The sequence below is a fragment of the Bos indicus x Bos taurus genome, chromosome 15 (assembly GCF_003369695.1).
Source record: "Bos indicus x Bos taurus breed Angus x Brahman F1 hybrid chromosome 15, Bos_hybrid_MaternalHap_v2.0, whole genome shotgun sequence".
NCBI lineage: Eukaryota > Metazoa > Chordata > Mammalia > Artiodactyla > Bovidae > Bos > Bos indicus x Bos taurus.
The window spans coordinates 1774272-1801438 of record NC_040090.1 but is presented as its reverse complement, the minus strand read 5'-3'; the positions used below and the strand labels follow the sequence as shown (position 1 = coordinate 1801438).

The window sequence follows — 27167 nt, the reverse complement described above, 5'->3', positions numbered from 1 at the left end:
TTCTTCACCACTGAGCCACCGGGGGAGCCCCGTATACTCTAGAGAGAAATTCGACAGTGCTGGAAACAGTATGGAACACTGGAATAGGGAGTTGCATTCATCCTTTATCGATTATGGGCACTTCCTTACTAGCCATAAGTGTTACAAGAAACTTATGAACCTGTGAAATAAACCAGACAGGAACAGGGATACGGCCTGATGATATCACTTAGACATTTTTTTAATGTTTCTTCAAAGCATTGACTTTATTCTTCTAATTTATTTCTTAATTGGAGGAAAATTGCCTTACAAAGTTGTGTTGGTTTCTGCTATACAATAGCACAAATCAGCCATAATTATACATATATCACCTCCCTCTTTATACATGGGGGTCTTAAAAAGAAAAAAAGTTGAACTCATAGAAGCACAGAATAGCGTGGTGGGTGCCAGGGTTGGAATGTGGAGGAAGCAGGAAGGTGTGCAAGACCCAAAGGGAAGTCCGTGGGTGAGCAGTGAGCAGGGACTCTGGGGTTCTGTTGACCGTTCACCGCTCTCCCACCCCAAACAGCCCACGCTGCTTCCCCGCTGATGAAGATTCATTCTTCCTTCCCGCCCAGCCCTCTGCCTCTCTGGCCACATGTCCAGCCCACCCGGCGCTGTCTCAGGTGGAGGCCCACTTTACAGGGGCTCACAGTTCCACTGGTTCCACCCATGGGGGATGGCGATGTGATGCAGGTTGTGACTGACTTTCTGCACGATTTTGTTGGCTTTGTCCGTGTGGTTATACACGGGGATGCCGAGCTGGTCCAGAGCCCGGGTGTGGACAGCCAGCATGTGGGAGATGAGCCCGTGGCCACGGTACTCGGGCAGCGTGGCCCCCATCCGGATCTCTCCTGTCTGGTCCATCAGGGACCAGGAGGCAGGGGTCCCCTCAGGCCCCAGAAGGCAGAAGGTGGGGAAGGCCCGGATACAGCGCTCGATGAACCTCTGGCTCCTCTCGTTGCCACCAAAATGCCAGAATTTATTCACCAAAGTGGCATGGGTAGGATCCATTGATGAGAGCTTAAACATCTCCTGGTTACTATTGACAAGAAGGAAAAAAACAAAACAAAACTCGTAAGTCACACATACTGAGAAGTATTATACATATTGTTTGCCCCCAAATTGTCTTCAGATGATGCATTTGAGAGTGCAGGGAAAGGCACAGATTCTGCAATAAGGCTACCCAGATTCATAATTCAAAAGCTGTGTGATTTCAAACAGGAAACATGCTGTCTCTCTGCCTCCTTCCTTTATAAAGTGAACCTATCAATCGTACCTTCCTCAAAAACTGATAGAAGAGCAATTACACCATAAGGACCCAGGACTTGTGCCTACCAGCAGTCAGTTCAGTTCAGTCCAGTCGTTCAGTCATGTCCGACTCTTTGTGCCCCTATGAATTGCAGCACACCAGGCTTCTCTGTCCCTCACCAACTCTCGGAGTTCACTCAAACTCACGTTCATCGAGTAGGTGATGCCATCCAAGCATCTCTTCCTCTGTTGTCCCCTTCTCCTCCTGCCTCCAATCCCTCCCAGCATCAGGGTCTTTTCCAATGAGTCAACTCTTCCCTTGAGGTGGCCAAAGAACTGGAGTTTCAGCGTCAGCATCAGTCCTTCCAATGAACACCCAGAACTGATCTCCTTTAGGATGGACTGGTTGGATCTCCTTGCAGTTCAAGGGACTCTCAAGAGTTTTCTCCAACACCACAGTTCAAAAGCATCAATTCTTCAGTGCTCAGCTTTCTTCACAGTTCAACTCTCATATCCATACATGACCACTGGAAAAACCATAGCCTTGACTACACGGACCTTTGCTGGCAAAATAGTGTATCTGCTTTTGAATATACTATCTAGGTTGGTCTTAACTTTCCTTCCAAGGAGTAAGCGTCTTTTCATTTCATGGCTGCAGTCACCATCTGCAGTGACTTTGGAGCCCAGAAAAATAAAGTCTGACACTGTTTCCACTGTTTCCCCATCTATTTGCCATGAAGTGATGGGACCGGATGCCATGATCTTCATTTTCTGAATGTTCAGCTTTAAGCCAACTTTTTCACTTTCCTCTTTCACTTTCATCAAGAGGCTTTTGAAGGCTCTCCACTTTTCTGCCATAAGGGTGGTATCATCTGCGTATCTGAGGTTATTGATATTTCTCCCGGCAATCTTGTTTCTAACTTGTGCTTCTTTCAACCCAGTTTTTCTCATGATGTACACTGTGTATAAGTTAAATAAGCAGGGTGACAATATACAGCCTTGATGTACTCCTTTTCCTACTTGGAACCAGTCTGTTGTTCCATGTCCAGTTGTAACTGTTGCTTCCTGACCTGCATATAGGTTTCTCAAGAGGCAGGTCAGGTGGTCTGGTATTCCTCTCTCTTTCAAAATTTTCCACAGTTGATTGAGACCCACACAGTCAAAGGCTTTGGCATAGTCAATAAAGCAGAAATAGATGTTTTTCTGGAACTCTCTTGCTTTTTCCATGATCCAACAGATGTGGCAATTTCATCTCTGGTTCCTCTGCCTTTTCTAAAACCAGCTTGAACATTTGGAAGTTCACGGTTCATGTACTGCTGAAGCCTGGCTTGGAGAATTTTGAGCATTACTTTACTAGCGTGTGAGATGAGGGCAATTGTGGGGTAGTTTGAGCATTCTTTGGTATTGCCTTTCTTTGGGATTGGAATGAAAACCGACCTTTTCCAATCCTGTGGCCACTGCTGAGTTTTCCAAATTTGCTGGCATATTGAGTGCAGCACTTTCACAGCATCCTCTTTCAGGATTTGAAATAGCTCAACTGGAATTCCATCACCTCCATGAGCTTTGTTTGTAGTGATGCTTTCTAAGGCCCACTTGACTTCACATTCCAGGATGTCTGGCTCTAGATGAGTGATCACACCATCGTGATTATCTTGGTCGTGAAGATCTTTTTTGTACAGTTCTTCTGTGTATTCTTGCCACCTCTTCTTAATATCTTCTGCTTCCGTTAAGTCCATACCATTTCTCTCCTTTATCAAGCCCAATTTTGCATGAAATGTTCCCTTGGTATGTCTAATTTTTTTTTGAAGAGATCTCTAGTCTTCCCATTCTGTTGTTTTCCTCTTTTTCTTTGTATTGATTGCTGAGGCAGGGTTTCTTATCTCTTCTAGCTATTCTTTGGACTTCTGCATTCAGATACTTATATCTTTCCTTTTCTCCTTTGCCTTTCACTTCTCTTCTTTTCATAGCTATCTGTAAGGCCTCCCCATACAGCCATTTTGCTTTTTTGCATTTCTTTTCCTTAGGGATGGGCTTGATCCCTGTCTCCTGTACAATGTCACGAACCTCCATCCATTGTTCATCAGGCACTCTACCTATCAGATCTAGTCCCTTAAATCTATTTCTCACTTCCACTGTATACTCATAAAGGATTTGATTTAGGTCATACCTGAATGGTCTTGTGGTTTTCCCCACTTTCTTCAATTTCAGTCTGAATTTGGCAATACTGAGTTCATGGTCTGAGCCACAGTCAGCTCCTGGTCTTGTTTTTGCTGACTGTATAGAGCTTCTCCATCCTTGGCTGCAAAGAATACAATCAGTCTGACTTCGGTGTTGACCATCTGGTGATGTCCATGTATAGAGTCTTCTCTTGTGTTGTTGGAAGAGAGTGTTATGACCAGTGCATTCTCTTGGCAAAACTCTATTAGCCTTTGCCCTGCTTCATTCCATCCTCCAAGGCCAAATTTGCCTGTTACTCCAGTCAGAAGTATCTAAAAGTTAAGTACGATTGCTGTCGGCAAAGCAGCGACTCAGCATTTAATGAGGGAATTGATAAGAGTGCATTTTACCCATAAGAAAACTAGGTTAACAGAAAATAGATGAGTGCCCCAAAGCACATGCTAGCAACTGTGGGTAAAGCCAGAGCTTAGGAATCATGGAATCGTAGAATGTTGTTGTCAGAGGGTCCTTGGCCACTATGGGAACTGAAGTCCAGAGAAGGGGTGTGATGTGGAGTGCAGGCAGCCCCAGAAGCACAGAACACTGGGCCTGAAGTCGTCTTCAGGCTGTAAAGGGCTTTGGAAAGGGTCTCGAGATGGGGAACTAGGAGATCTGTACTCAGGCCCATCACACCCTTAACTATCCACATGACCTGAACAAGCTATTTCATCATCCAAGCCTGTTTCTGTCAGGAAAATAGGGATAATGTCTCCAATCTTGTCTACCTCTGAGGTGGACAACAGAATCAAATGAGACTATAGATGTGGAGGCATTTTCAGGTGTTCGTGGGATGTTGCTCAGTCGCTAAGTCATGTCGACCGCCTTAGTGCCTCCATGGACTGTAGCACGCCAGGCTCCTCCGTCCTCCACCGTCTCCTGGAGTTTGCTAAAATTCAAGTCCATTAAGTCAGCGATGCTGTCTAACCATCTCATCCTCTGCCGCCCCTACACCCCTTCATGAATCACAGCCTTGTCATGGCGAAGGGGCTTATGTAACTCAATGAACCTATGAGCCATGCTGTGCAGAACCAGTCAAAATGAACGGGACATGGCGCAGAGTTCTGATATAACATGATCCACTAGAGAAGGAAATGGCAACCCACTCTAGTATTCTTGCCTGGAGAACTCCATGGGCAGTGATGTATGATACTGTGAGTAAAACGTTTCCAGTCATTTTAACACAGAGAGGAGCAGAGGACTGGGCATCTCTGAAGAAATGGCATTTGAGAGAATGAATGACAATAAAGAGGCAAGTATATGAAGATCAGAGGGAAGGACATTGTGGGAAGACAAAGTGGAAATGCAATGGCCCAAAGCCATGTGTGGGTGCATGGGATCAAGTTGTATAAAGAGGGTCAGAGCTGCTGGTGGGAGTGAGGAAGGGCAACAGGATAAAGTCCGAGAGGTGATGAGTTCCAGGTCTTATGGGACCTTGGAAGTTCATAAAGGAGTTTGACTTTGATTTTATTTTCTTGGGCTCCAAAATCACTACAGATGGTAACTGCAGCCACAAAACAAACAAACAAACAACAACAACAACAAAAAAAACCATCTTTCTCATTGGAGGAAAAGCTATGACAAACCTAGACAGCATATTAAAAAACAGAGATACCACTTTCCTCACAAAAGTCTGTCTAGTCAAGGCTATGGTTTTTCCAGTAGTCGTATATGGATGTGAGAGTTGGACTGTAAAGAAAGCTGAGTGCTGAAGAATTGATGCTTTTAAACTGTAGTGTTGGAGAACACTCTTGAGAGTCCCTTGGATTGCAAGGAGATCCAACCAGTCCATCTTAAAGGAAAGCAGTCCTGAATATTCATTGGAAGGACTGATGCTGAAACTCCAATACTTTGGCCACTTAATGTGAGGAGCTGACTCATTGGAAAAGACTCTGATGCTGGGAAAGATTGGGGGCAGGGAGAGAAGGGGACAACTAGGATGAAATGGTTAGATAGCATCACCGGCTCAATGGATATAAGTTTGAGCAAACTCCTGGGCATGGTGAAGGACAGGGAAGCCTGGCGTGCTGTATGTAGTCTGTGGAGTTGCAAAAAGTCAGACACGATTTAGCGGCTGAACAACAACAGCAAGCTGAGAAACCTCAGTGGCTCTTCGGCAGGTGAATGGATGTAATCCACATCACACTCTAAAAGCATCACTCTGGAAATGGATTGCGGGGAGCCAAGAGTGAATATGGGGAGAGAAGTTGGGAGGCTACTGCAATGGTGAAAGAGCATCTTTTTTCAAACTCACATGGCTTTGGGTGCGCCATATCCAACAGGTAAGTTCTTTGTCTCTGGCAGGGAAGGAAGAAGTTTCCTCGCTGTCTCCGGCATCACATAGAGAATGCACTGTGTGTGCTCGACCTTAACAAATTTAGTGGCTGCAAGATTCTGTATCACCTCATTCAGACTGGACTGCGAACCTAGAGAGGGGTAAAGTTAGGGGAGAAGTAACTGCCCTTGTAGATGCTTCTGGAAGGTTCCCAGCAAACTCGTCCAGGATTGAAAGTCAGCAACTTTGTTTCTGGTATTGCAAGCGACCGTGTGACCATGGCCTCATCACTGCCTCAACCTGTTTGCTCTTACCCAATACAGAGATAACACTAGAAATACTGTGGAATCGAGAATACATGGCATTCAAAAAATCGTAGCAAAACTTGGGCTTCCTTGGTTGTCCAGTGGTTAAGAATGCGCCTGCCAATGCAGAGGTCATGGGTTCGGTCCCTGATCCGGGCAGATGCCTTGGAGGGCCTAAGCCTGTGTGGTGCAGCTTCTGAAGCCCGCTTTCTTAGAACTTGTGGTCCACAACAAGAGGACCCACGGCAACGAGAAGCCCACACACCACAACGAAGAGCAGCCCCTACTTGCTGCAACTAGAGAAAGCCTGCGGGCAGCAACAAAGACCCAGCACAGCCCAAGTAAATTAAAAAAAAAAAAATAGTAGCCAACCTTCGACATGCCCTGGTATTGGTCTAATACCGCATTTAATCCTTACATTAACCATATGTATTGCATGCATGCTCAGTCATGTGCAACTCCTTGCAACCACACGGACCACAGCCTGCCAGGCTCCTCTGTTCATGGGATTCTACAGGCAAGATTACTGGAGTGGGTTGCCTCCTCCAGGGGGATCTTCCCAACCCAGGGATCGAACCCACATCTCCTACATCGGCAGGTGGTTTCTCTACCACTGTGCCCCTTGGGAAGCCCAGACGCAAGTTTCAGGTACTGCTATTATCTTCATTGTTTATATGTGAGGGGACTGACAAATAGATATGTTACACTACTTGCTCAAGATCACGAAGCAAATAGTAGGCAGAACAGGGATGTCACCCAAGGGAGTCTGATTCCAACAGTGACAGGTTTTCCTGTGACTGGGGATGTGTCTATGGCACAAGGACTTATCATTCCAATTGTGGCTCAGTGGCAAAGAGCCCACCTGCCAGTGCAGGAGACACAAGAGCCACAGGTTCGATCCCTGGGTCAGGAGGATCCCCTGGAGAAGGAAATACAACCCGCTCCAGTATTCTTGCCTGGAAAATCTCGTGGACAGAGGAGGCTGGCGGGCTGCAGTCCCTGAGGTTGCAGAGTTGGACACAGTTTAGCAACTAAACAACAAACAGCAAGAAGGCCAGAGGGTGAGCTCTGCTCTCACACCCAGCCACCCTAAGGGATCTTCAATATGTCTGCAAAACATCAGGAATCCTCATCTAACAAGAACTAACATTTCTCACATGTTCTTAAAAGAACCCTCTAGTTTGCAATGTTTGAATTCAACTCCACTGAAGAGATGGTGTTAGCTGACTCAGGGTGTCACCATCAAGCTGAGTGTCTGGGGTCTAGTAGGAAATACTGATTGTAGGGGATGTACTCAGGATAAAGTGACACTCCAGGTACAGATATGAGCAGTCCCCTCAGTGGGCAGATCCCAGATCTCTTACGTACTTTGGATCTGCAAATGTTGTTTCCAGTTGATGACATCTGATGTGGCAAGGGACTCTTGACAGTTGTTGAGATCCTTGGAATAGATTTGGTAGGTGTTGGTATAATGATCAAAGTCATCTGCCATCTCCTGTGTGGTTGGGTAATATAAATAAATCAAACTGATCATATGCAGTGATTGGACACTTGTTTGGTATTTCAGTATACAGTGCTATTTGACAAACTAAATATTGCTATTCTTCTTGGTGTGCTATCATCATTTCTGAATCATTTTCACCATACGTCTAAGTCATGGATTTAATGAATAATTCCACTTACAAGTAAGAAAAACTTGATGAAGGTATTTTTCTGCTGCATGACAATTTCAAATCAACCAAACACTTACAGTTTAGAGTGCATTCTTCAGTGATTTTACAATCCTCAGGAGAAAGAATGAAATTTTGTTAAAGACAAGCTTCAGTTGCAAGAGTAAATGTTACTCTGTTTCAAAGAGTCTTAGAACAAATGGATTATGAGGACAATATTGAAATGGACACAGGTAACCTTGCATTAGAATTCTCACATGTGATAAAGCTGTGCAGAATGAAGACCCAGGATGCCTTAAAAATGTAAACTGCAAAGCACTGTTTAAAAAATAATTCATATTTCCAAAAAAGCTAAAACAAAATTTGCTCAAAAATATTGTCTCAACATTAACAAATAAAAGATGATGAGATTATTTTGAAGCTGAAGGAAGAAATCAAAGAACAACTACCCAACAAGGGCAGAATAGCTGGAAATTGTTGCCCAGAAATGCCCTTCCCATTAATACCACGAACAACCTGGTTTTTAAAGATTGTATTAAAAAGTGAATATTATCCCCTTTTTAGATTTCAATAATTAAAGTATCTTTACTTTTGTATTCTGTTTAATTTGGTACTTTAAAAAAAATCACTATACATTTAAATTTTACTTCCAAATAACTCATCAAATGATATTATACAGTTACATATTTTTGATGTGGGAATTTTTATACTTCATTTTCAATATGCTTAGAAGGAAAGTTACGACCAACCTCGATAGCATATTCAAAAGCAGAGACATTACTTTGCCAACAAACGTCCGTCTAGTCAAGGCTATGGTTTTTCCTGTGGTCATGTATGGATGTGAGAGTTGGACTGTGAAGAAGGCTGAGCACCGAAGAATTGATGCTTTTGAACTGTGGTGTTGGAGAAGACTCTTGAGAGTCCCTTGGACTGCAAGGAGATCCAACCAGTCCATTATGAAGGAGATCAGCCCTGGGATTTCTTTGGAAGGAATGATGCTAAAACTGAAACTCCAGTACTTTGGCCACCTCATGCGAAGAGTTGACTCACTGGAAAAGACTCTGATGCTGGGAGGGATTGGGGGCAAGAGGAGAAGGGGACGACAGAGGATGAGATGGCTGGATGGCATCACTGACTCGATGGATGTCAGTCTGAGTGAACTCCAGGAGTTGGTGATGGACAGGGAGGCCTGGCGTGCTGCGATTCACGGGGTCCCAAAGAGTCGGACACGACTGAGCGACTCATCTGATCTGATCTGATAACATATTTATATTTGAAACAGATTAACAACTTAGTCTGAGTGATTTTTAAAAGTCTAGTACTGAAAATATATTCCCAAATACACGCATCATAATCTGTTCTTTTTATTTTCCTAATGTTATCATTGGAGTAGGAAATGGCAACCCACTCCAGCGTTCTTGCCTGGAGAACCCCATGGTCAGAAGAGCCCGGTGGGCTGCTGTCCATGGGGTCGCAGAGAGTCAGACACGACCGAAGCGGCTTCGCACACAATGTTGTCATGTTTACCTTCACACATGTTGGGGTGTTCCTTTCTCTGCTTAGAACGCAACCTCTGTTCTTGTCAACCAGTTAAAAACCTATTACTCTTCAAAATTCCCTTTTGGCAAAACGTCTTCCGTGAAAGCTCTCTGGTCCTTGCCCCACATCCTGACCTCTGTAGCCTAACCGTCTCTTGGCCAGCGCTCCTCCTGTTTCTCCCATATTTACTGTACCTTGTCACACCTCGCTGCATTTGCTTTGCTTGTCTGCTTCCCTCCAGACTCTGAGGCTCTTGAGCACAGGGGTCTGTTCACTGTCACTGCATTTCGCTTCAGTATCCACAGGGTCTCCCACATTGCCAGGCACCTGGTGGGCGCATAGCGAATGCAAACACAGATGCACATTCATTCTGCCCCTGGCCCCTTACCTGCTCCTGAGGGCGGATGACCACGGTCTTAAAATCAGGCCACTTGTCCACCAGGGCCTTTAGATTGAATGGGTTTCCCTGGTTCATGTGGAAGACGGTCCCGTAAACCTGCCGTATCCCGAGAAAGTGAGAGGGTCAGCTTATCAGGAAGCGATGGTGAAGCGCCCTGTTTGATCAGGACAAGGCTTATTTCTGTGAAATTAGATTAAGTACCTAATATGCCTTTATTTTTGTCTTCAGGTTCTACTTTACTACTCCAAATGGAAATAGACTTTGGGGTCAAACTGTGAGAACATTATACTGTGTGCGTGTGTGTTAGTCGCTCAGTCGTGTCCAGCTGTTTTTGACCCCATGGACTGTAGCCCGCCAGGCTCCTCTGTCCATGGGATTCTCCAGGCAAGAATACTGGAGTGGGTTGCCATTTCCTTCTCCAGGGGATCTTCCCAACCCAGGAATAGAACCCAGATCTCTGCCTTGAAGGCAGATTCTTTACTGTCTGAGCCACCAGGGAAGATCAAAAATTTTATTAGTATATTTTAAAATCCAGGTAAATAAAATGAATAAATTAAAATCATCTACTAACACGTTGTAGAATTTAGTGTTATATCTTTCCATTTTATTCCATTTATTTACTCACACACATAGTTTTCAGGGTTCCCTGATGGCTCAGTCAGGGAAACTAAAGAAATTGCCTGCAACGCAAGAGACCCGGGTTCAATCCCTGGGTCAGGAAAATCCCCTGGAGAAGGGTATGGCAACCCACTCCAGTATTCTTGCCTGGAAAATTCCATGGACAGAGAAGCCTGGTGGGCTACAGTCCATGAGGTCACAAAGAGTTGGACACGACTGAGTGACTAACACACACACATACAGTTCTTAAACATGAAATTAATTACCTAATACATATTAACTTAACATCTGTCCCCCTCACATACACATACACACTAGCTTGTTTCCACATCAATAAATAGAAATCTATACAATCATTTTTAATGGCTGCATAACTTGCATTATATGGAAGGACTACTTCAACTTTACTGTCTGACTGCTGGTCATTTCAGCGTTTTCTTATTTTTAATAGTTTATTTTTCAATGAACATTGCTTTTGCATCAATATTTGCAAATATGTCTGATATTACAAATTCTAGAAGGGGAATTTCTGGGTCAAACACCAACTGTTGTTTAAATATTTTATTTTTCTTGCACACATCTCCGAATCACTTTCCATAAAGGTTAAATGAATTCCCCTCGGGAGGAGCCAAGATGGTGGAGGAGTAGGACGGGGAGAACACTTTCTCCCCCACAAATTCATCAAAAGAGCATTTAAACGTCGAGTAAATTCCACAAAACAACTTCTGAATGCCGGCAGAGGACATCAGGCACCCAGAAAAGCAATCCAACTCTTCAAAAGGAGGTAGGAAAAAATATAAAAGACAAAAAAAGAGACAAAAGAGGGAGGGACAGAGTTCCGTCCCGGGAAGGGAGTCTTAAAAAGAGAGAAGTTTCCAAACACCAGGAAACCTTCTCACTGCCGAATCTGTGCCGAGCTTTGGAAGCACAGAGGGCAACATAACAGGAAGAAAAAATAAACAATTAAAACTCGAAGATTGCGAGTCCTACGGTAACTCCCCCAGCGGAGAAGCAGCGCAGACGCCTGCACGCGCCATTAGCAAGCAGGGGCTGGGCAGGGAGGCGCAGCGTGGGCTGCATCGCTTAGAGTAAGAATCTGGCCTGAATACCCTGAGCACTATCTGAGCGAAATAATTTGGGCTAGCAAACCAGACTGTGGGATATCTACCACGCAAAAAGCCAGCCCTAACCTAAGACCTCCAGGCCCGCGCACGGAACAAAGAATTGAACAGAGAGAGCCGGCTGCAGACCTTCCCCCTCTGGTGACAGGCAGCCAGAGCCGGAAGGGGGCAATCGCAGCCCCAGAGAGACATTATCTATAAAACTGTAAGCAGGCTTCTTTGCTAACTAAAACTTTTTGGGGGTCTGGACGGTTAACATCTGCCTGAGAAGGTGTGCCGGTTTTACACCCAGATAACCGAGTGGCGGGGAGGCGATAAATCGCAGCATTGGCGCTCGCCAAACACCTCATCACTTGAGCTGCTCGGACCTGGGAAGAGCACAAAACTCAGGCCCAACTGAGTCTGCGCCTCTGAGGACTACCCGAGTGCCTGAACCTGAGTGGCTTGGACCTGGGAGGTACATGCAACCCAGGGCCAGCCTCGGATTGTTCCCGGCGGAACAACCTAGAGCCCGAGCAGTGTGGGCAGGGAGTCTACACACGCCGTGAGCGGGGGCAGACCCAGTGTGGCTGAGGCACTACGAGCGCACGCCAGTGTTATTTGTTTGCAGCATCCCTCCCTGCCTCCCCACAGCGCGACTGAACAAAGAGAAGAAATACAGCTCCACCCATCAGAACACTGACACAAGCTTCCCTAACCAGGAAACCTTGACAAGCCACCTGTACAAACCCACACACAGCGAGGAAAAGCCACAATAAAGAGAACTCCACAAACTGCCAGAATATAGAAAGGACACCCCAAACTCAGCAATTTAAACAAGATGAAGAGACAGAGGAATAGCCAGCAGATAAAGGAACAGGATAAATGCCCACCAAACCAAACAAAAGAGGAAGAGATAGGGAATCTACCTGATAAAGAATTCCGAATAATGATAGTGAAATTGATCCAAAATCTTGAAATTAAAATGGAATCACAGATAAATAGCTTGGAGACAAGGATTGAGAAGATGCAAGAAAGGTTTAACAAGGACCTAGAAGAAATAAAAAAGAGTCAATATATAATGAATAATGCAATAAATGAAATTAAAAACACTCTGGAGGCAACAAATAGTAGAATAACAGAGGCAGAAGATAGGATTAGTGAATTAGAAGATAGAATGGTAGAAATAAATGAATCAGAGAGGATAAAAGAAAAACGAATTAAAAGAAATGAGGACAATCTCAGAGACCTCCAGGACAATATTAAACGCTACAACATTCGAATCATAGGCGTTCCAGAAGAAGAAGACAAAAAGAAAGACCATGAGAAAATACTTGAGGAGATAATAGTTGAAAACTTCCCTAAACTGGGGAAGGAAATAATCACCCAAGTCCAAGAAACCCAGAGAATCCCAAAGAGGATAAACCCAAGGTGAAACACCCCAAGACACATATTAATCAAATTAACAAAGATCAAACACAAAGAACAAATATTAAAAGCAGCAAGGGAAAAACAACAAATAACACACAAGGGAATTCCCATAAGGATAACAGCTGATCTTTCAATAGAAACTCTTCAAGCCAGGAGGGAATGGCAAGACATACTTAAAATGATGAAAGAAAATAACCTACAGCCCAGATTATTGTACCCAGCAAGGATCTCATTCAAGTATGAAGGAGAAATCAAAAGCTTCTCAGACAAGCAAAAGCTGAGAGAATTCTGCACCACCAAACCAGCTCTCCAACAAATACTAAAGGATATTCTCTAGACAGGAAACACAAAAATGGTGTATAAATTCGAACCCAAAACAATAAAGTAAATGGCAACGGGATCATACTTATCAGTAATTACCTTAAACGTAAATGGGTTGAATGCCCCAACCAAAAGACAAAGACTGGCTGAATGGATACAAAAACAAGACCCCTACATATGTTGTCTACAGGAGACCCACCTCAAAACAGGGGACACATACAGACTGAAAGTGAAGGGCTGGAAAAAGATTTTCCATGCAAATAGGGACCAAAAGAAAGCAGGAGTAGCAATACTCATATCAGATAAAATAGACTTTAAAACAAAGGCTGTGAAAAGAGACAAAGAAGGTCACTACATAATGATCAAAGGATCAATCCAAGAAGAAGATATAACAATTATAAATATATATGCACCCAACACGGGAGCACCGCAGTAGGTAAGACAAATGCTAACAAGTATGAAAGGAGAAATTAACAATAACACAATAATAGTGGGAGACTTTAATACCCCACTTACACCTATGGATAGATCAACTAAACAGAAAATTAACAAGGAAACACAAACGTTAAACGATACAATAGACCAGTTAGACCTAATTGATATCTATAGGACATTTCATCCCCAAACAATGAATTTCACCTTTTTCTCAAGCGCACATGGAACCTTCTCCAGGATAGATCACATCCTGGGCCAGAAAGCTAGCCTTGGTAAATTCAAAAAAATAGAAATCATTCCAAGCATCTTTTCTGACCACAATGCAGTAAGATTAGATCTCAATTACAGGAGAAAAACTATTAAAAATTCCAACATATGGAGGATGAACAACACCCTGCTGAATAACCAACAAATCACAGAAGAAATCAAAAAAGAAATCAAAATTTGCATAGAAACGAATGAAAATGAAAACACAACAACCCAAAACCTGTGGGACACGGTAAAAGCAGTCCTAAGGGGAAAGTTCATAGCAATACAGGCACACCTCAAGAAACAAGAAAAAAGTCAAATAAATAACCTAACTCTACACCTAAAGCAACTAGAAAAGGAAGAAATGAAGAACCCCAGGGTTAGTAGAAGGAAAGAAATCTTAAAAATTAGAGCAGAAATAAATGCAAAAGAAACAAAAGAGACCATAGCAAAAATCAACAAAGCCAAAAGCTGGTTCTTTGAAAGGATAAATAAAATTGATAAACCATTAGCCAGACTCATCAAGAAACAAAGGGAGAAAAATCTAATCAATAAAATTAGAAACGAAAATGGAGAGATCACAACAGACAACACAGAAATACAAAGGATCATAAGAGACTACTATCAACAATTATATGCCAATAAAATGGACAACGTGGAAGAAATGGACAAATTCTTAGAAAAGTACAACTTTCCAAAACTCGACCAGGAAGAAATACAAAATCTTAACAGACCCATCACAAGCACGGAAATTGAAACTGTAATCAAAAATCTTCCAGCAAACAAAAGCCCCGGTCCAGACGGCTTCACAGCTGAATTCTCCCAAAAATTTAGAGAAGAGCTAACACCTATCCTGCTCAAACTCTTCCAGAAAATTGCAGAGGAAGGTAAACTTCCAAACTCATTCTATGAGGCCACCATCACCCTAATACCAAAACCTGACAAAGATCCCACAAAAAAAGAAAACTACAGGCCAATATCACTGATGAATATAGATGCAAAAATCCTAAACAAAATTCTAGCAATCAGAATCCAACAACACATTAAGAAGATCATACACCATGATCAAGTGGGCTTTATCCCAGGGATGCAAGGATTCTTCAATATCCGCAAATCAATCAATGTAATACACCACATTAACAAATTGAAAAACAAAAACGATATGATTATCTCAATAGATGCAGAGAAAGCCTTTGACAAAATTCAACACCCATTTATGATAAAAACTCTCCAGAAAGCAGGAATAGAAGGAACATACCTCAACATAATAAAAGCTATGTATGACAAACCCACAGCAAACATTATCCTCAATGGTGAAAAATTGAAAGCCTTTCCTCTAAAGTCAGGAACAAGACAAGGGTGCCCACTTTCACCATTACTATTCAACATAGTTTTGGAAGTTTTGGCCACAGCAATCAGAGCAGAAAAAGAAATAAAAGGAATCCAAATTGGAAAACAAGAAGTAAAACTCTCACTATTTGCAGATGACATGATCCTCTACATAGAAAACCCTAAAGACTCCACCAGAAAATTACTAGAACTAATCAATGATTATAGTAAAGTTGCAGGATATAAAATCAACACACAGAAATCCCTTGCATTCCTATACACTAATAATGAGAAAACAGAAAGAGAAATTAAGGAAACAATTCCACTCACCATTGCAATGAAAAGAATAAAATACTTAGGAATATATCTACCTAAAGAAACTAAAGACCTATATATAGAAAACTATAAAACACTGGTGAAAGAAATCAAAGAGGACACTAATAGATGGAGAAATATACCATGTTCATGGATTGGAAGAATCAATATAGTGAAAATGAGTATACTACCCAAAGCAATTTATAGATTCAACGCAATCCCTATCAAGCTACCAACAGTATTCTTCACAGAGCTAGAACAAATAATTTCACCATTTGTATGGAAAAACAAAAAACCTCGAATAGCCAAAGTGACCTTGAGAAAGAAAAATGGAACAGGAGGAATCAACCTACCTGACTTCAGGCTCTACTACAAAGCCACAGTTATCAAGACAGTATGGTACTGGCACAAAGACAGAAATATAGATCAATGGAACAAAATAGAAAGCCCAGAGATAAATCCACGCACATATGGACACCTTATCTTTGACAAAGGAGGCAAGAATATACAATGGATTAAAGACAATCTCTTTAACAAGTGGTGCTGGGAAATCTGGTCAACCACTTGTAAAAGAATGAAACTAGACCACTTTCTAACACCATATACAAAAATAAACTCAAAATGGATTAAAGATCTAAACGTAAGACCAGAAACTATAAAACTCCTAGAGGAGAACATAGGCAAAACACTCTCTGACATACATCACAGCAGGATCCTCTATGACCCACCTCCAAGAATATTGGAAATAAAAGCAAAAATAAACAAATGGGACCTAATTAACCTTAAAAGCTTCTGCACATCAAAGGAAACTATTAGCAAGGTGAAAAGACAGCCTTCAGAATGGGAGAAAATAATAGCAAATGAAGCAACCGACAAACAACTAATCTCAAAAATATACAAGCAACTCCTACAGCTCAACTCCAGAAAAATAAATGACCCAATCAAAAAATGGGCCAAAGATCTAAATAGACATTTCTCCAAAGAAGACATACAGATGGCTAACAAACACATGAAAAGATGCTCAACATCACTCATTATCAGAGAAATGCAAATCAAAACCACTATGAGATACCATTTCACACCAGTCAGAATGGCTGCGATCCAAAAGTCTACAAATAATAAATGCTGGAGAGGGTGTGGAGAAAAGGGAACCCTCTTACACTGTTGGTGGGAATGCAAACTAGTACAGCCACTATGGAGAACAGTGTGGAGATTCCTTAAAAAACTGGAAATAGAACTGCCTTATGATCCAGCAATCCCACTGCTGGGCATACACACCGAGGAAACCAGAAGGGAAAGAGACACGTGTACCCCAATGTTCATCGCAGCACTGTTTATAATAGCCAGGACATGGAAGCAACCTAGATGTCCATCAGCAGATGAATGGATAAGAAAGCAGTGGTACATATACACAATGGAGTATTACTCAGCCATTAAAAAGAATACATTTGAATCAGTTCTAATGAGGTGGATGAAACTGGAGCCTATTATACAGAGTGAAGTAAGCCAGAAGGAAAAACACCAATACAGTATACTAACGCATATATATGGAATTTAGAAAGATGGTAACGATAACCCTGTATACGAGACAGCAAAAGAGACACTGATGTATAGAACAGGCTTATGGACTCTGTGGGAGAGGGAGAGGGTGGGAAGATTTGGGAGAATGGCATTGAAACATGTGAAAAGTCATGTATGAAACGAGATGCCAATCCAGGTTCAATGCAAAAAAAAAAAAAAATTAAAATACATTACTTACAGGAATTTCAGTAGAAGAAAAATAAGTGATTAAAAAATATCTATATCAGTTTTCAGAACTTGGAGAACACCGAGCAGCCAACTCACCACCAGGAACATGGAAATGAAAAACATGATTCTCTCCTTGTGGTTCAACTGTAGGATAAACTCAAAGGTCTGGACATTACCTAAAATAACAGAACTTTCCAGATGGGAGGACTTGAGTGTTTCCCAATGAGATGCCTCCAAATGGTGTCTGGAGACCTGAAAGCCTGGAATTGGGGGCTAGAGGAACATTGTTAGTGCCTGCTGAAGCACTATCCACAAAAAACCCCTCAGCAGCCTGTAAGTTCCTTGGTCCCAGCCATTTGATTTGTAGGTTTGATCCCCTTTCTCGATTCTGTACTCCAAAAGCCCCCTTCTGATTCAGATTTGTTTTTCCACTTTAGGACTACCTCTAGAAAAAAGAGTACACTGGTTCTATAAGTACAACTGTTTCAGTGCATGTGGAAATTAAATTTCACTTAATAATTGAAAATAAATAAATAAATAAATGAATTCCCCTCTATGTAAAAAGTAGAGACAAAGCATGGTGTTAACAACACAAGCTTTGGTGGCCAAGGTCCAAGGGCAACACTTATTGGGCAATTTTTTTAATCTTTGCAACCACCTGTTCAAACATTGGTTCCCTCAAAACATTGAAGAGGCTGAGAAAGAGATTGTCCAAACTGGAATGAGCCACGTGGTTGTGGGGAGAGGAAAAACAGCAATCCATACAAGGGTGGACCTTAGGACCTAGATGCATTGAAACAAGACGCCTTAGCAGAAGGCATGGAAGAATGCCAAAGACCAGGGCCAAGGAAATGGTGACTATTTCAGTGACAAAGGACCACCTCTCACCCCGTGCTTCCCTACTCTTGCCATGAAATGTTAATGTCAGACTAAGGCAAAAGAGGAAGAGGCAAACTTTGACTTTGTTTTCCAAACTTTGACTTTACTGAGTTTTTATAAATTAAATTTCTGCCATTAGCAGATGCTCAACATAGAAATTAAATGCAGTTTTAAGGAAAATAAAATACATGCTTTTCCACATGGCGTTTGGAACCAGTGGCATTTATATACACATTTCTGTGCTCGTGATAGTGTCATTTAACCGGAACATGGTGACTCAGGCAGCCACTGCAAAGGGAAGGGACTGAGGCTCACAGGTGAGCTACACCCACTTAGTTCCCTCTGCTTGGGAGATAGGTGGGCAGTCCTTCAGGCTGCAATGCTCAGATTTTTCTCTCACCTGAGACTTATTAGCAACTAGTCAATGAGTTTTAGGTCATACATTTGTAACAAGGATAAATTTTACAGATAACCTAGATTTCTGCTTATGGGGAAAAAGCTATGTCATCAAAGAATCAGGTGAGTAGAGAGGAAAAGAACCTCATTAAAACTGAGGATCTCATATTGAGAGTCACTTTGCCTTACAGTAGAGTTGGGCTAAGACTAGTCGTGCCAAGAATTTTCTCCAAAAACTTTGAGATCCACTTAACACAAAAAGTAAAGAACAATTCAAACCCCAGACATAGAGCATAAAAGAAAACAATTTAACTTGAAAAATTTTCCAAGTAGACTTGGAAAAATTTTCCAGTAAAGACAAAAATTATTCAGGCACCTAACTGATTTAGTTCCTTCTCCTCCTCCTCCTGAAAAAATACTTTTGAGGTTATACTGAATACATGGTGTAGTTCCTGATATTTGGCAAGTGTTATGGCACCCTACTCCAGTACTCTTGCCTGGAAAATCCCATGGACGGAGGAGCCTGGTCGGCTGCAGTCCATGGGGTCACTAAAAGTCGGACACGACTGAGTGACTTCACTTTCACTTTTCACTTTCATGCATTGGAGAAGGAAATGGCAACCCACTCCAGTGTTCTTGCCTGGAGAATCCAAGAGACTGGGGAGCCTGGTGGGCTGCCATCTATGGGGTCGCACAGAGTCGGACACGACTGAAGCGACTTGCAACAGCAGCAGCGGCAGCAAGAAATATTGGCTATTAATTTTATCATAACTTAGTTAACCCTCCAAACATCTCTGCAAGGTAATGATAACCCTACTTAGGGCTTCCCTGGTGTTTCAACTGATGAAATATCTGCCTGCAAAGTGGGAGACCTGCATTTGATCCCTGGGTTGGGAAGATTCCTTGGAGAAGGGAATGGCAACCCATTCCAGTATTCTTGCCTGCAGAATCCCATGGACTGCAGGGGCTGGCAGGCTACAGTCCATGGTCTCAAAGAGTCAGATACAGCTGAGCGACTCACACACACACAACCCTGTTCAAGGTTGAGGAGTGTCTGCCAAGAGTATTTACTTTCTGGTTTTACTCATTTTACATGCAAGAGCACTGAGATTTTTGCAGTGTTACCCAGAAAACAATGAATTTGTGGGATCAAAGCCGTCTGACTCCTGACCTTGTTCCTCTCAAGAGCTCCCTGCCCTACCCCTCAGTGTAGCGTGCCTCTGGCTACACTAAGCGCCCGTGGCCCAGCCTACACACGACCCCTAAACAAGGTGTCAGGGCACCAAGGAGAAGACGCGTTCGGCGCTTTGCCACCCCGTGGACTATAGAGTTCATGGGATTCTCCAGGCCAGAATACTGGAGTGAGTAGCCGTTCCCTTCTCCAGGGGATTGTCCCAACCCAGGCATGGAACCCAGGTCTCCTGCACTGCAGGCGGATTCTTTACCAGCTGGGCCACAAGGGAAGCTCCCCCCAAACCCCCGGCCAAAAAAGGATATAATATGATGCTATTCCTTTCAGGTTTCCCATCAGCATGATCAGTATAATTAACTCTACTAAATTCTACATCATATTCATGCTGCCCTGAGAAGTCTGGAGCTGTGATTCATCACTGAAAGGAAAAGCGTTTATTTTCCAGACAAGCCCTGTATGCTAACAGAGTTTATACTTAAGGGTTTTTGTTGTTGTTGTCTATTGTTTTTGTCTATCTTATAAATTGTATTGATTTTTAATTCCAATTGTCCATTGCGAGTACACAGAAAACCAATTTTTGTGTTTTGTGTATTCACCCTAAGGCCTTTGCTAAACCTAGTTGTACATCTAGGAGCTTTGGGATTTTGGTAGATTCCTTAAGATTTTTCTCATTAGACAATTATACCATCTGTGAATAAACACTGTTTTATTTTTTTCCAATATGTATTTCTCTTTTTCTTGTCTTATTGTGCTGATTAGGATATCTAGTACCATTCCCACCGGGAGTGCTGGGAATGAATATCTTTCCCTTGCTACTGACCTTAGCAAGAATACTAAATCTTTCACTATTTAGATTAATCTTAGGCATAGATTTTTCCAGTACACGTTTTATCAGGTTGAAGAAATTCCTTCCTATTTCGAGTTTGCTGAGAGTTTTATTTTTATCAGAAATATTACATTCTGTCAAACATTTTTCTGCATCTACTGAGAGAAGATCTATGGCTTTTCTCCAGTCTGTTGGTAACAGTGAATTGAACTGATTGATTTCTGAATGTTGAATCTGCCTTGCCTTTCCAAGATGAACTTCCCTTGGGTATGATGTATTATCCTTTTGATATGTTGATGGATTTGACTTGATATTATTTTGTTAATGGATATCTCTGTTCACAAAGAGTATTGTTCTGTAGTTCTCGTTTTGGTGTCAGGGTAATTCTGGACTCATAAAATGATTTGGGAAGTGTTTTCTCCTCTGCTCTATTCTGCAAGGGTTTTTGTGGAAGTGATATTTTTTCCTTACGTGTGTGGTAGAAATTGCCACTGACAATATCTGAGCGTGGAATTTTCTTTGTTGGAAGGTTTTAAACTACAAAGTCAATTTCTCCAATGGATAGAGGGCAATTCAGGTTGCATATTTCTTCTTCAGTGACCTTTGGTAATTCATGCTTTTCACAGAATATACAAAGTGAAATGTATGGACTTAGTATTGAAAATCATTCTCACTGGAAGTGCCAAGTCTTAACGACTGGGCTGCCAGAGAAGTCCCTAGACTGTTATTCTTTTTCAGTATAAGCACTTAATGCTATCTGTTTCTCGGTTATCAACTGCTTTAGTTGCATCCCAAAGCTTTTCATACCTTGTATTGTTATTTTCATTCAACTAAAATGTTTTCTAATTTTCCTTGTAAGTTTAAACATGACTTATTTAGAAGTGTGTTGTATACTTTTAGAAATTCAGGTATTTTCCATATATCTTTCAGGGCTTTATTTTTTTAGTTTAATTCTATATTGCTCAAGAACGTACTTGCTGTACTTCAATTCTTCTAAAATTTTAAAAAATATGGTCTATTTTGCTAAACATTCCATGTGCACTTGAAAACAGCATGTACCCTGCCATGGTTGTGGGAAGTATTCTATAAATGTCAGTTTCTTCAAGTTGGCTCGTAGTATTTCATATACAATAAGTTCACATATGTATTTATAGGTTTTCTGCTTATTCTACAAATCACTGAGCGAGAAGTGCTGAGCTCTTCACGCCTGTGTCCTTCCAGATTTCTTCTCTCAGTTTTCTCAGTTTCTGTCTCGTGTCCTTTGAGCCTCTGTTGCCAGGCGTATGCATTTCAGGTTTTCTTACATCTTCTCTGTGAATTGATTCCTTTATCATAATAGTGGCAGTCTTTATCTCTAGTAATAGCCTACTCCCTTTGTAATATATATTATTGTAAGAAAAATACTTCCACTTCTCTACGGTACAAGATCATTCGTTAAACACAATTTCTGTCTCATTCAAAGTTAAACATAATCCTTGGGGTTTGACGAAAAACAGAATTTGACCAATTATTAATTACAAAGAAGAACCATAATGGATAACTTTTCACCAGGCACTTGATTCTTTGCTAAGAATAAACATTGACTTTGCCAATTCTGGAAAAAAAAAAAAAAAACAAACTTCCAGAGTTACATAACATGAGCTGAAGGGCACGAGGGAAAGCTTTGGTGTCATCACACAACAAAGATCACAATGGGTTCAAATCATAGCCCTGCCACTCACCACCGGCATGATCTTGGTCAAGTCATATGACTGAGCCTGCCTTTCTCCTTTGGTTCTACAGACATGACATAGCTGCCTTGCAGATAGGTGAGGTAAACCAAACGAGCAGCCAGGTGGGTGAGCTTGGCACAGAGTAGTGCTCAGGGATTCCTTGTTCTCTTTCCCACCTTCCCTCAAGCTGTCCCTAGCCCTTTCCCCCTTAAGAAGGCTCCACTCTCACCTTTAAGGACTCGGGGAGACTCTTCCTCAAGGATTTCTCTAACATCTGCAGCAGTTGTGGGCCTTGTAAATGGAACATCTCGGCAGGTCCCTTAACCTAAGAGAGGATCGACAGACAAGGAATGAGAAGTGCTGGAAGACACACAAAGATGCCCAAGTCCCTGTTTCCTGGGAAACAGCAATGGTTAAAAAGCAAAACAGAACAAAAAACCTGCCACTCCCTTCGTGTTTCTGAGTGTCTTCCTGCAAGGAACTGCCCTTCTCCCATTGGGCTTAAGACTCACCGTGACCCTCACGTTGTCTGTGACAAGGCCAGGTACTAATCCTTCAAACTCCCCATCTTCAACAGCTCATAGAAGTCAACATAAAAAAAACTTCAAACAAACAAAAAGCCAAACAATTCCATTAAAAGGGCAAAGAACTGGATTCTTTCTGTTTACTCTCCCTTCCTACATGGTTAGGTGGATGGTTTATCCTGGCTTAACAATCACAACAAAGTGTTCTAACAGCTTAACAAAGATTAAAGCTTGACAAAACGTTAATCCGTCTTCTCTCCTGCACCCAGTCCTCTGGCTGTGATCCACCCTCAGCCCAAGCCAACACTGGCATTCAGAATGATCCTCCATGAAACTTTGCTGACTCCTTTCCATGAAACAACCCCTTTCTGCCTGACCTTTCAGATGTTTGTAGATCTTACCATCTGAGAGTTCTTCTGTTGAAATAATACCCTCTTCCTATTTCAGCACTCCTTTTCCCTCTTGAAATAATCCTTTCAAATAAAGTCTCTCCTTACCAAAGTCTGGCTTTGATTTTTTATTTAATGGTATTTTGGTATAGTTTCATTATAATTTAAATAGACTTTTGTGACTAGACTGGAAACCTAAGTATTGCTTTATTTATCTATAAGTCATTCACTTATTCAATCACTCAATAAGTGTTAATATTTATTGAGAACTTAATCTATTCAACAAATGAGGTGTCACCTCCGCTAGGCTGAACTACATTTCCCAGAATTCCCTTCCCTTTATGTTTCCACTTAGGGTGGACCACAGAGATTCTCTGGTAGCTCAGCTGATAAAGAATCCGTCTGCAATGCAGGAGACTCCAGTTTGATTCCTGGGTTGGGAAGATTCCCTGGAGAAGGGATAGACTACCCACTCTAGTATTCTTGGGCATCCCTGGTGGCTCAGTTGGTAACAAATCCACCTGCAATGCAGGAGACCTGGGTTGGATCCCTGGGTTGGGAAGATCCTCTGGAGGAAGGCATGGCAGCCCACTCCAGTATTCTTGCCTGGGGAATCCCCATAGACAGAGGTGCCTGGCAGGCTACAGTCCATGGGTCACAAAGACTTGGACACGACTGAGCGACTAAGCACAGCACAGCACGGAGAGATTCCTATGGAAAACCTGGTTGCTGTTGTTCAGTTGCTCAGTTGTGTCCGACTCTTTGTGACCCAATGGACTGCAGCACGCCGGGCTTCCCTGTCCCTCACTATCTCCTGGAGTTTGCTCAAACTCAAGTCCATTGAATCCGTGATGCCATCCAACCAGCTCATCCTCTGTTGCCTCCTTCTCCTCCTGCCCTCAATATTTCCCAGTGGAAAACCTGGAGAGCAAAATTAAAGCAGCGGGCATTTTGCAGCTAACCTCAGGGATTCCCAGGTGGCTCAGTGATAAAGAATCCACCTGTTAATGCAGGAGACTCAGGAGATGTTGGTTCGATCCCTGGGTCAGGAAGATCACTTGGAGGAAGAAATAGCAACCACTCCAGTATTTCTGCAGGAAAACCCCATGGACAGAGGAGCCTGGCAGGTTGCACAAAGTTGGATGTGGCACAGTAACTCAAAATATAAGGTAGTAGCTGGGCTGGAAGTGCTTCTCTGTCCCCTGCGTCTACCTTCAGCCTGTCTGTCACCTGGGACAGGGGAATATTAACCCCTTAATGGTTTGCAAATGTTTTCTCCTATTCCATAGATTGTTCATTTTGTTGATTCTTTTGCTGTGCAGAAATTTTTAGTTTGATATAGCCCCACGTGTTTATTCTCTGCTTTCAATACTTGAGCTTTTGTTGTCATAACCAAAAAAATCATTGCCAAGACCACGGTCAAGTTTCCCACCCACCCACACCATGTTTTCTTCTTGGAGTTTTATGATTTCAGGTCTTAGTACATTTAAGCCTTTAATCCAGTCTAGGTTAATTTTTTGAAGTGGTCTTTGTATCTTGATTGTAGCTGCTGTGGGCAGTCACTGAGGCTGGTAGGAATCACTTAAGTCCTGTAAATATATATTTTCTTTACTACAAGGTGAAGTCTGCTAGTCTCCTCTGTTGTCCTTCTTTTCCACACAAGACCACAGAATATTTCTTTAACTCAGTATCTGATTTAACAAGTCTGGACTGTCTTCATTTTATTTAGGCCCTAATTCCAGAAGACCTTCAAAATCCAGCTTTTGTTCCCATTCCAAAGTCTTACTCAAATTTCCCTTTTCTCTCTATTGACTCCCTTTAGTTCCTCAATCCCAAAGGAACAGATCACTCTTTTTTTCTGTACCCCCCAAAGATTATGTACACATTTCAATCAAAACTTGTTACAGCCCTCTAGGTTATCAGTCCTCTGGGCAGGATCTTAAATAATTTATTCTATTATTCTCAATGTTTATTACACTGTCGTGCACACAGTAAGAACTCAATGTTTATTGATTTAATGTATGACATGCTTGCATAAACACAATCATCTCTTTAATCACTCTGCTTACCAAGGGAAAAGACTCATTCTTTCATTCAACAGGTGTCAGTAGAAGAACCAACTACATTCTGGGCTTGGGCATTCCTACCAGATGTTTCTTTGGAAAAAAGGCTCAGACCAGAATAGAAGTACCTGTGCCATATCTTGGAAAATATGAAGACAGTAGAACTGTATCATTTCTAAACATTAATCAGACATTGCATGTGTGCTGAGTTGCTTCAGTTGTGTCCGACTCTTGCAACCCTTATGGACTGTAGCCCTCCAGGCTCCTCTGTCCATGGGATTCTCTAAGCAAGAATACTGGAGTGGGTTGCCATGCCCTCCCCCAGGGGATCTTCCTGATCCAGGGATTGAACTCCTGTCTCTTATGTCTCCTGCATTAGCAAGAGGGCTCTTTACCATTCGTGCCACCTGGGAAGCCCATTCACACATTAGCTAGGAATATTTCACAAAAAGACTGCACGAGAATAAGAAAAGTTGAATTTGATGCCGGATTACTGGGATAGAATACTAAAGTTCTGACAAGTACATTTGGGAAAACTTTTTGCACTCGCATATATGCACACACACACACACAAAATGAACACAAATGTGATGTTCAATAAATGCAGTTGACTAAAACTGAGGAGATTCGTTTTAGGGGGGTGCCAGCCTTGATAACAGCCAAAGTCCTGGGAAGCACAGTTTGAAACCTTTGGCAAATCCATTCCAGTACTGGGAATTTATCCAAAGAAGACAGTTCAAATGAGGAAAAATACTCTGAAAAAGTTTGAAAGCAATACAATATTAACTCACAGGCATGTACAGGACACAATCTCAGTGTCCTGTTATACATACAATTCATGTAAATATGATCTATCGTTCTTTTACTACTCTAAAACCCATTTTCACATGAAGGTTATATGTTGCCATGTGAGAAAGTCTTCAAGATGAACATGAAAAGAGGGACATGACACTGCAAAAATAACTAGAGGCCTTTTTGTGTGCATATTCACATAAATCACAGACGATAAAAATTTAGAAGGAAACACCAAATTATATAGGAGCATTATAACTGAGATTTTAAAAATTACATTTCTTTTTTATGGTTTTAAATTAATATTAATCTCATCTGGATTGTAGTCTGTTGACTACAGTCTACTTCGTCTTTTGGAAACTTTAAGAAGGGCACTTAATTTCCCTGGCCATCATTTATCCAAGGGGAGGGGGGGAATCTGACTACCATATAACGTTTCTAGGGAATTGAATGAGATCGTGTTTGCATGGTATGTCTACAAACTGTTCCATAAATATCACCCAAACCCACATACTTCTTCCCAGAAGCTGTTACTTTTTCTGACACGCCAGCTGTTAACAAGAAGTTTCCAAATCACGCCACATTTACGTACCAATTCAGAACAAAAGCCTGTCCTTATCCAGGGAAAAGTTCTTACAGAATCAGGACACTGCTCCGTACATGGTACATGCCTGATACAGATTTCTCAAAGGGAACCACTTCCTTTTCACCTGATATAACTCTCAGCACTCAGAAATTCTTATCCACATCCAACGTTTTGATTCATCCGCTTCAGTGAGGAGACAGGGGCCAGGCGTCTCAGAGCAGTGATCCTCCTTGGCTTTCACCTGTAACAATGTCTTCCCACTCAGTCTCTGTGGAGATCCCCGCCAGAAACAAGAGGCAGAAGATCATTCCAGAAGATGACACGTATCTTCTGGCTACTGTGGTCTTGAAAAGTGTGCTTATTGGTCTGATCCCCAACCTGCTGAGCTGAGAGTCTTAACTGAACCCACACACCAAGCTGCGCTTCGGTGGCTGGGTGTGGGGAGTCCCTCCTCCCAGGTCCCGTGTTTGGCAGAGTGCCCCCCTGAGGCTCGTTTTTTTCCAGAGGTCTGAGCTGCTTTCTGATCCCACAGGTCCTTCCAATCCACCCAGTCCTCAGCAACTCTGAACTGTGAGATCCTGGAGGCAGG

The 27167-nt window shown here is 42.2% G+C and overlaps 1 protein-coding gene across 5 annotated transcripts; it reads right to left on the bottom strand.

Moving 5' to 3' along the window:
- Positions 1-196: 196 nt before the first annotated feature.
- LOC113905238 (glycine N-phenylacetyltransferase) lies at positions 197-27167 on the bottom strand. 5 transcript variants are annotated; one of them, XM_027562238.1, is made up of 7 exons: positions 26585-27167; positions 22454-22549; positions 9661-9768; positions 7432-7558; positions 5738-5909; positions 3437-3568; positions 197-1060 (listed from the first exon to the last, which is right to left on the bottom strand). In XM_027562238.1, exons 2-7 carry the CDS (start codon positions 22529-22531, stop codon positions 658-660), a joined length of 1020 nt encoding a protein of 339 aa, XP_027418039.1. In that variant the 5' UTR covers positions 22532-22549; positions 26585-27167; the 3' UTR covers positions 197-657. The 5 variants fall into 5 exon arrangements, with proteins under 5 accessions (XP_027418039.1, XP_027418041.1, XP_027418042.1 ...); XM_027562240.1 differs by lacking the exon at positions 3437-3568 and adding an exon at positions 22737-22801 and having other exon boundaries at positions 203-1060; positions 26585-27025; XM_027562241.1 differs by lacking the exon at positions 3437-3568 and having other exon boundaries at positions 203-1060; positions 26703-27025.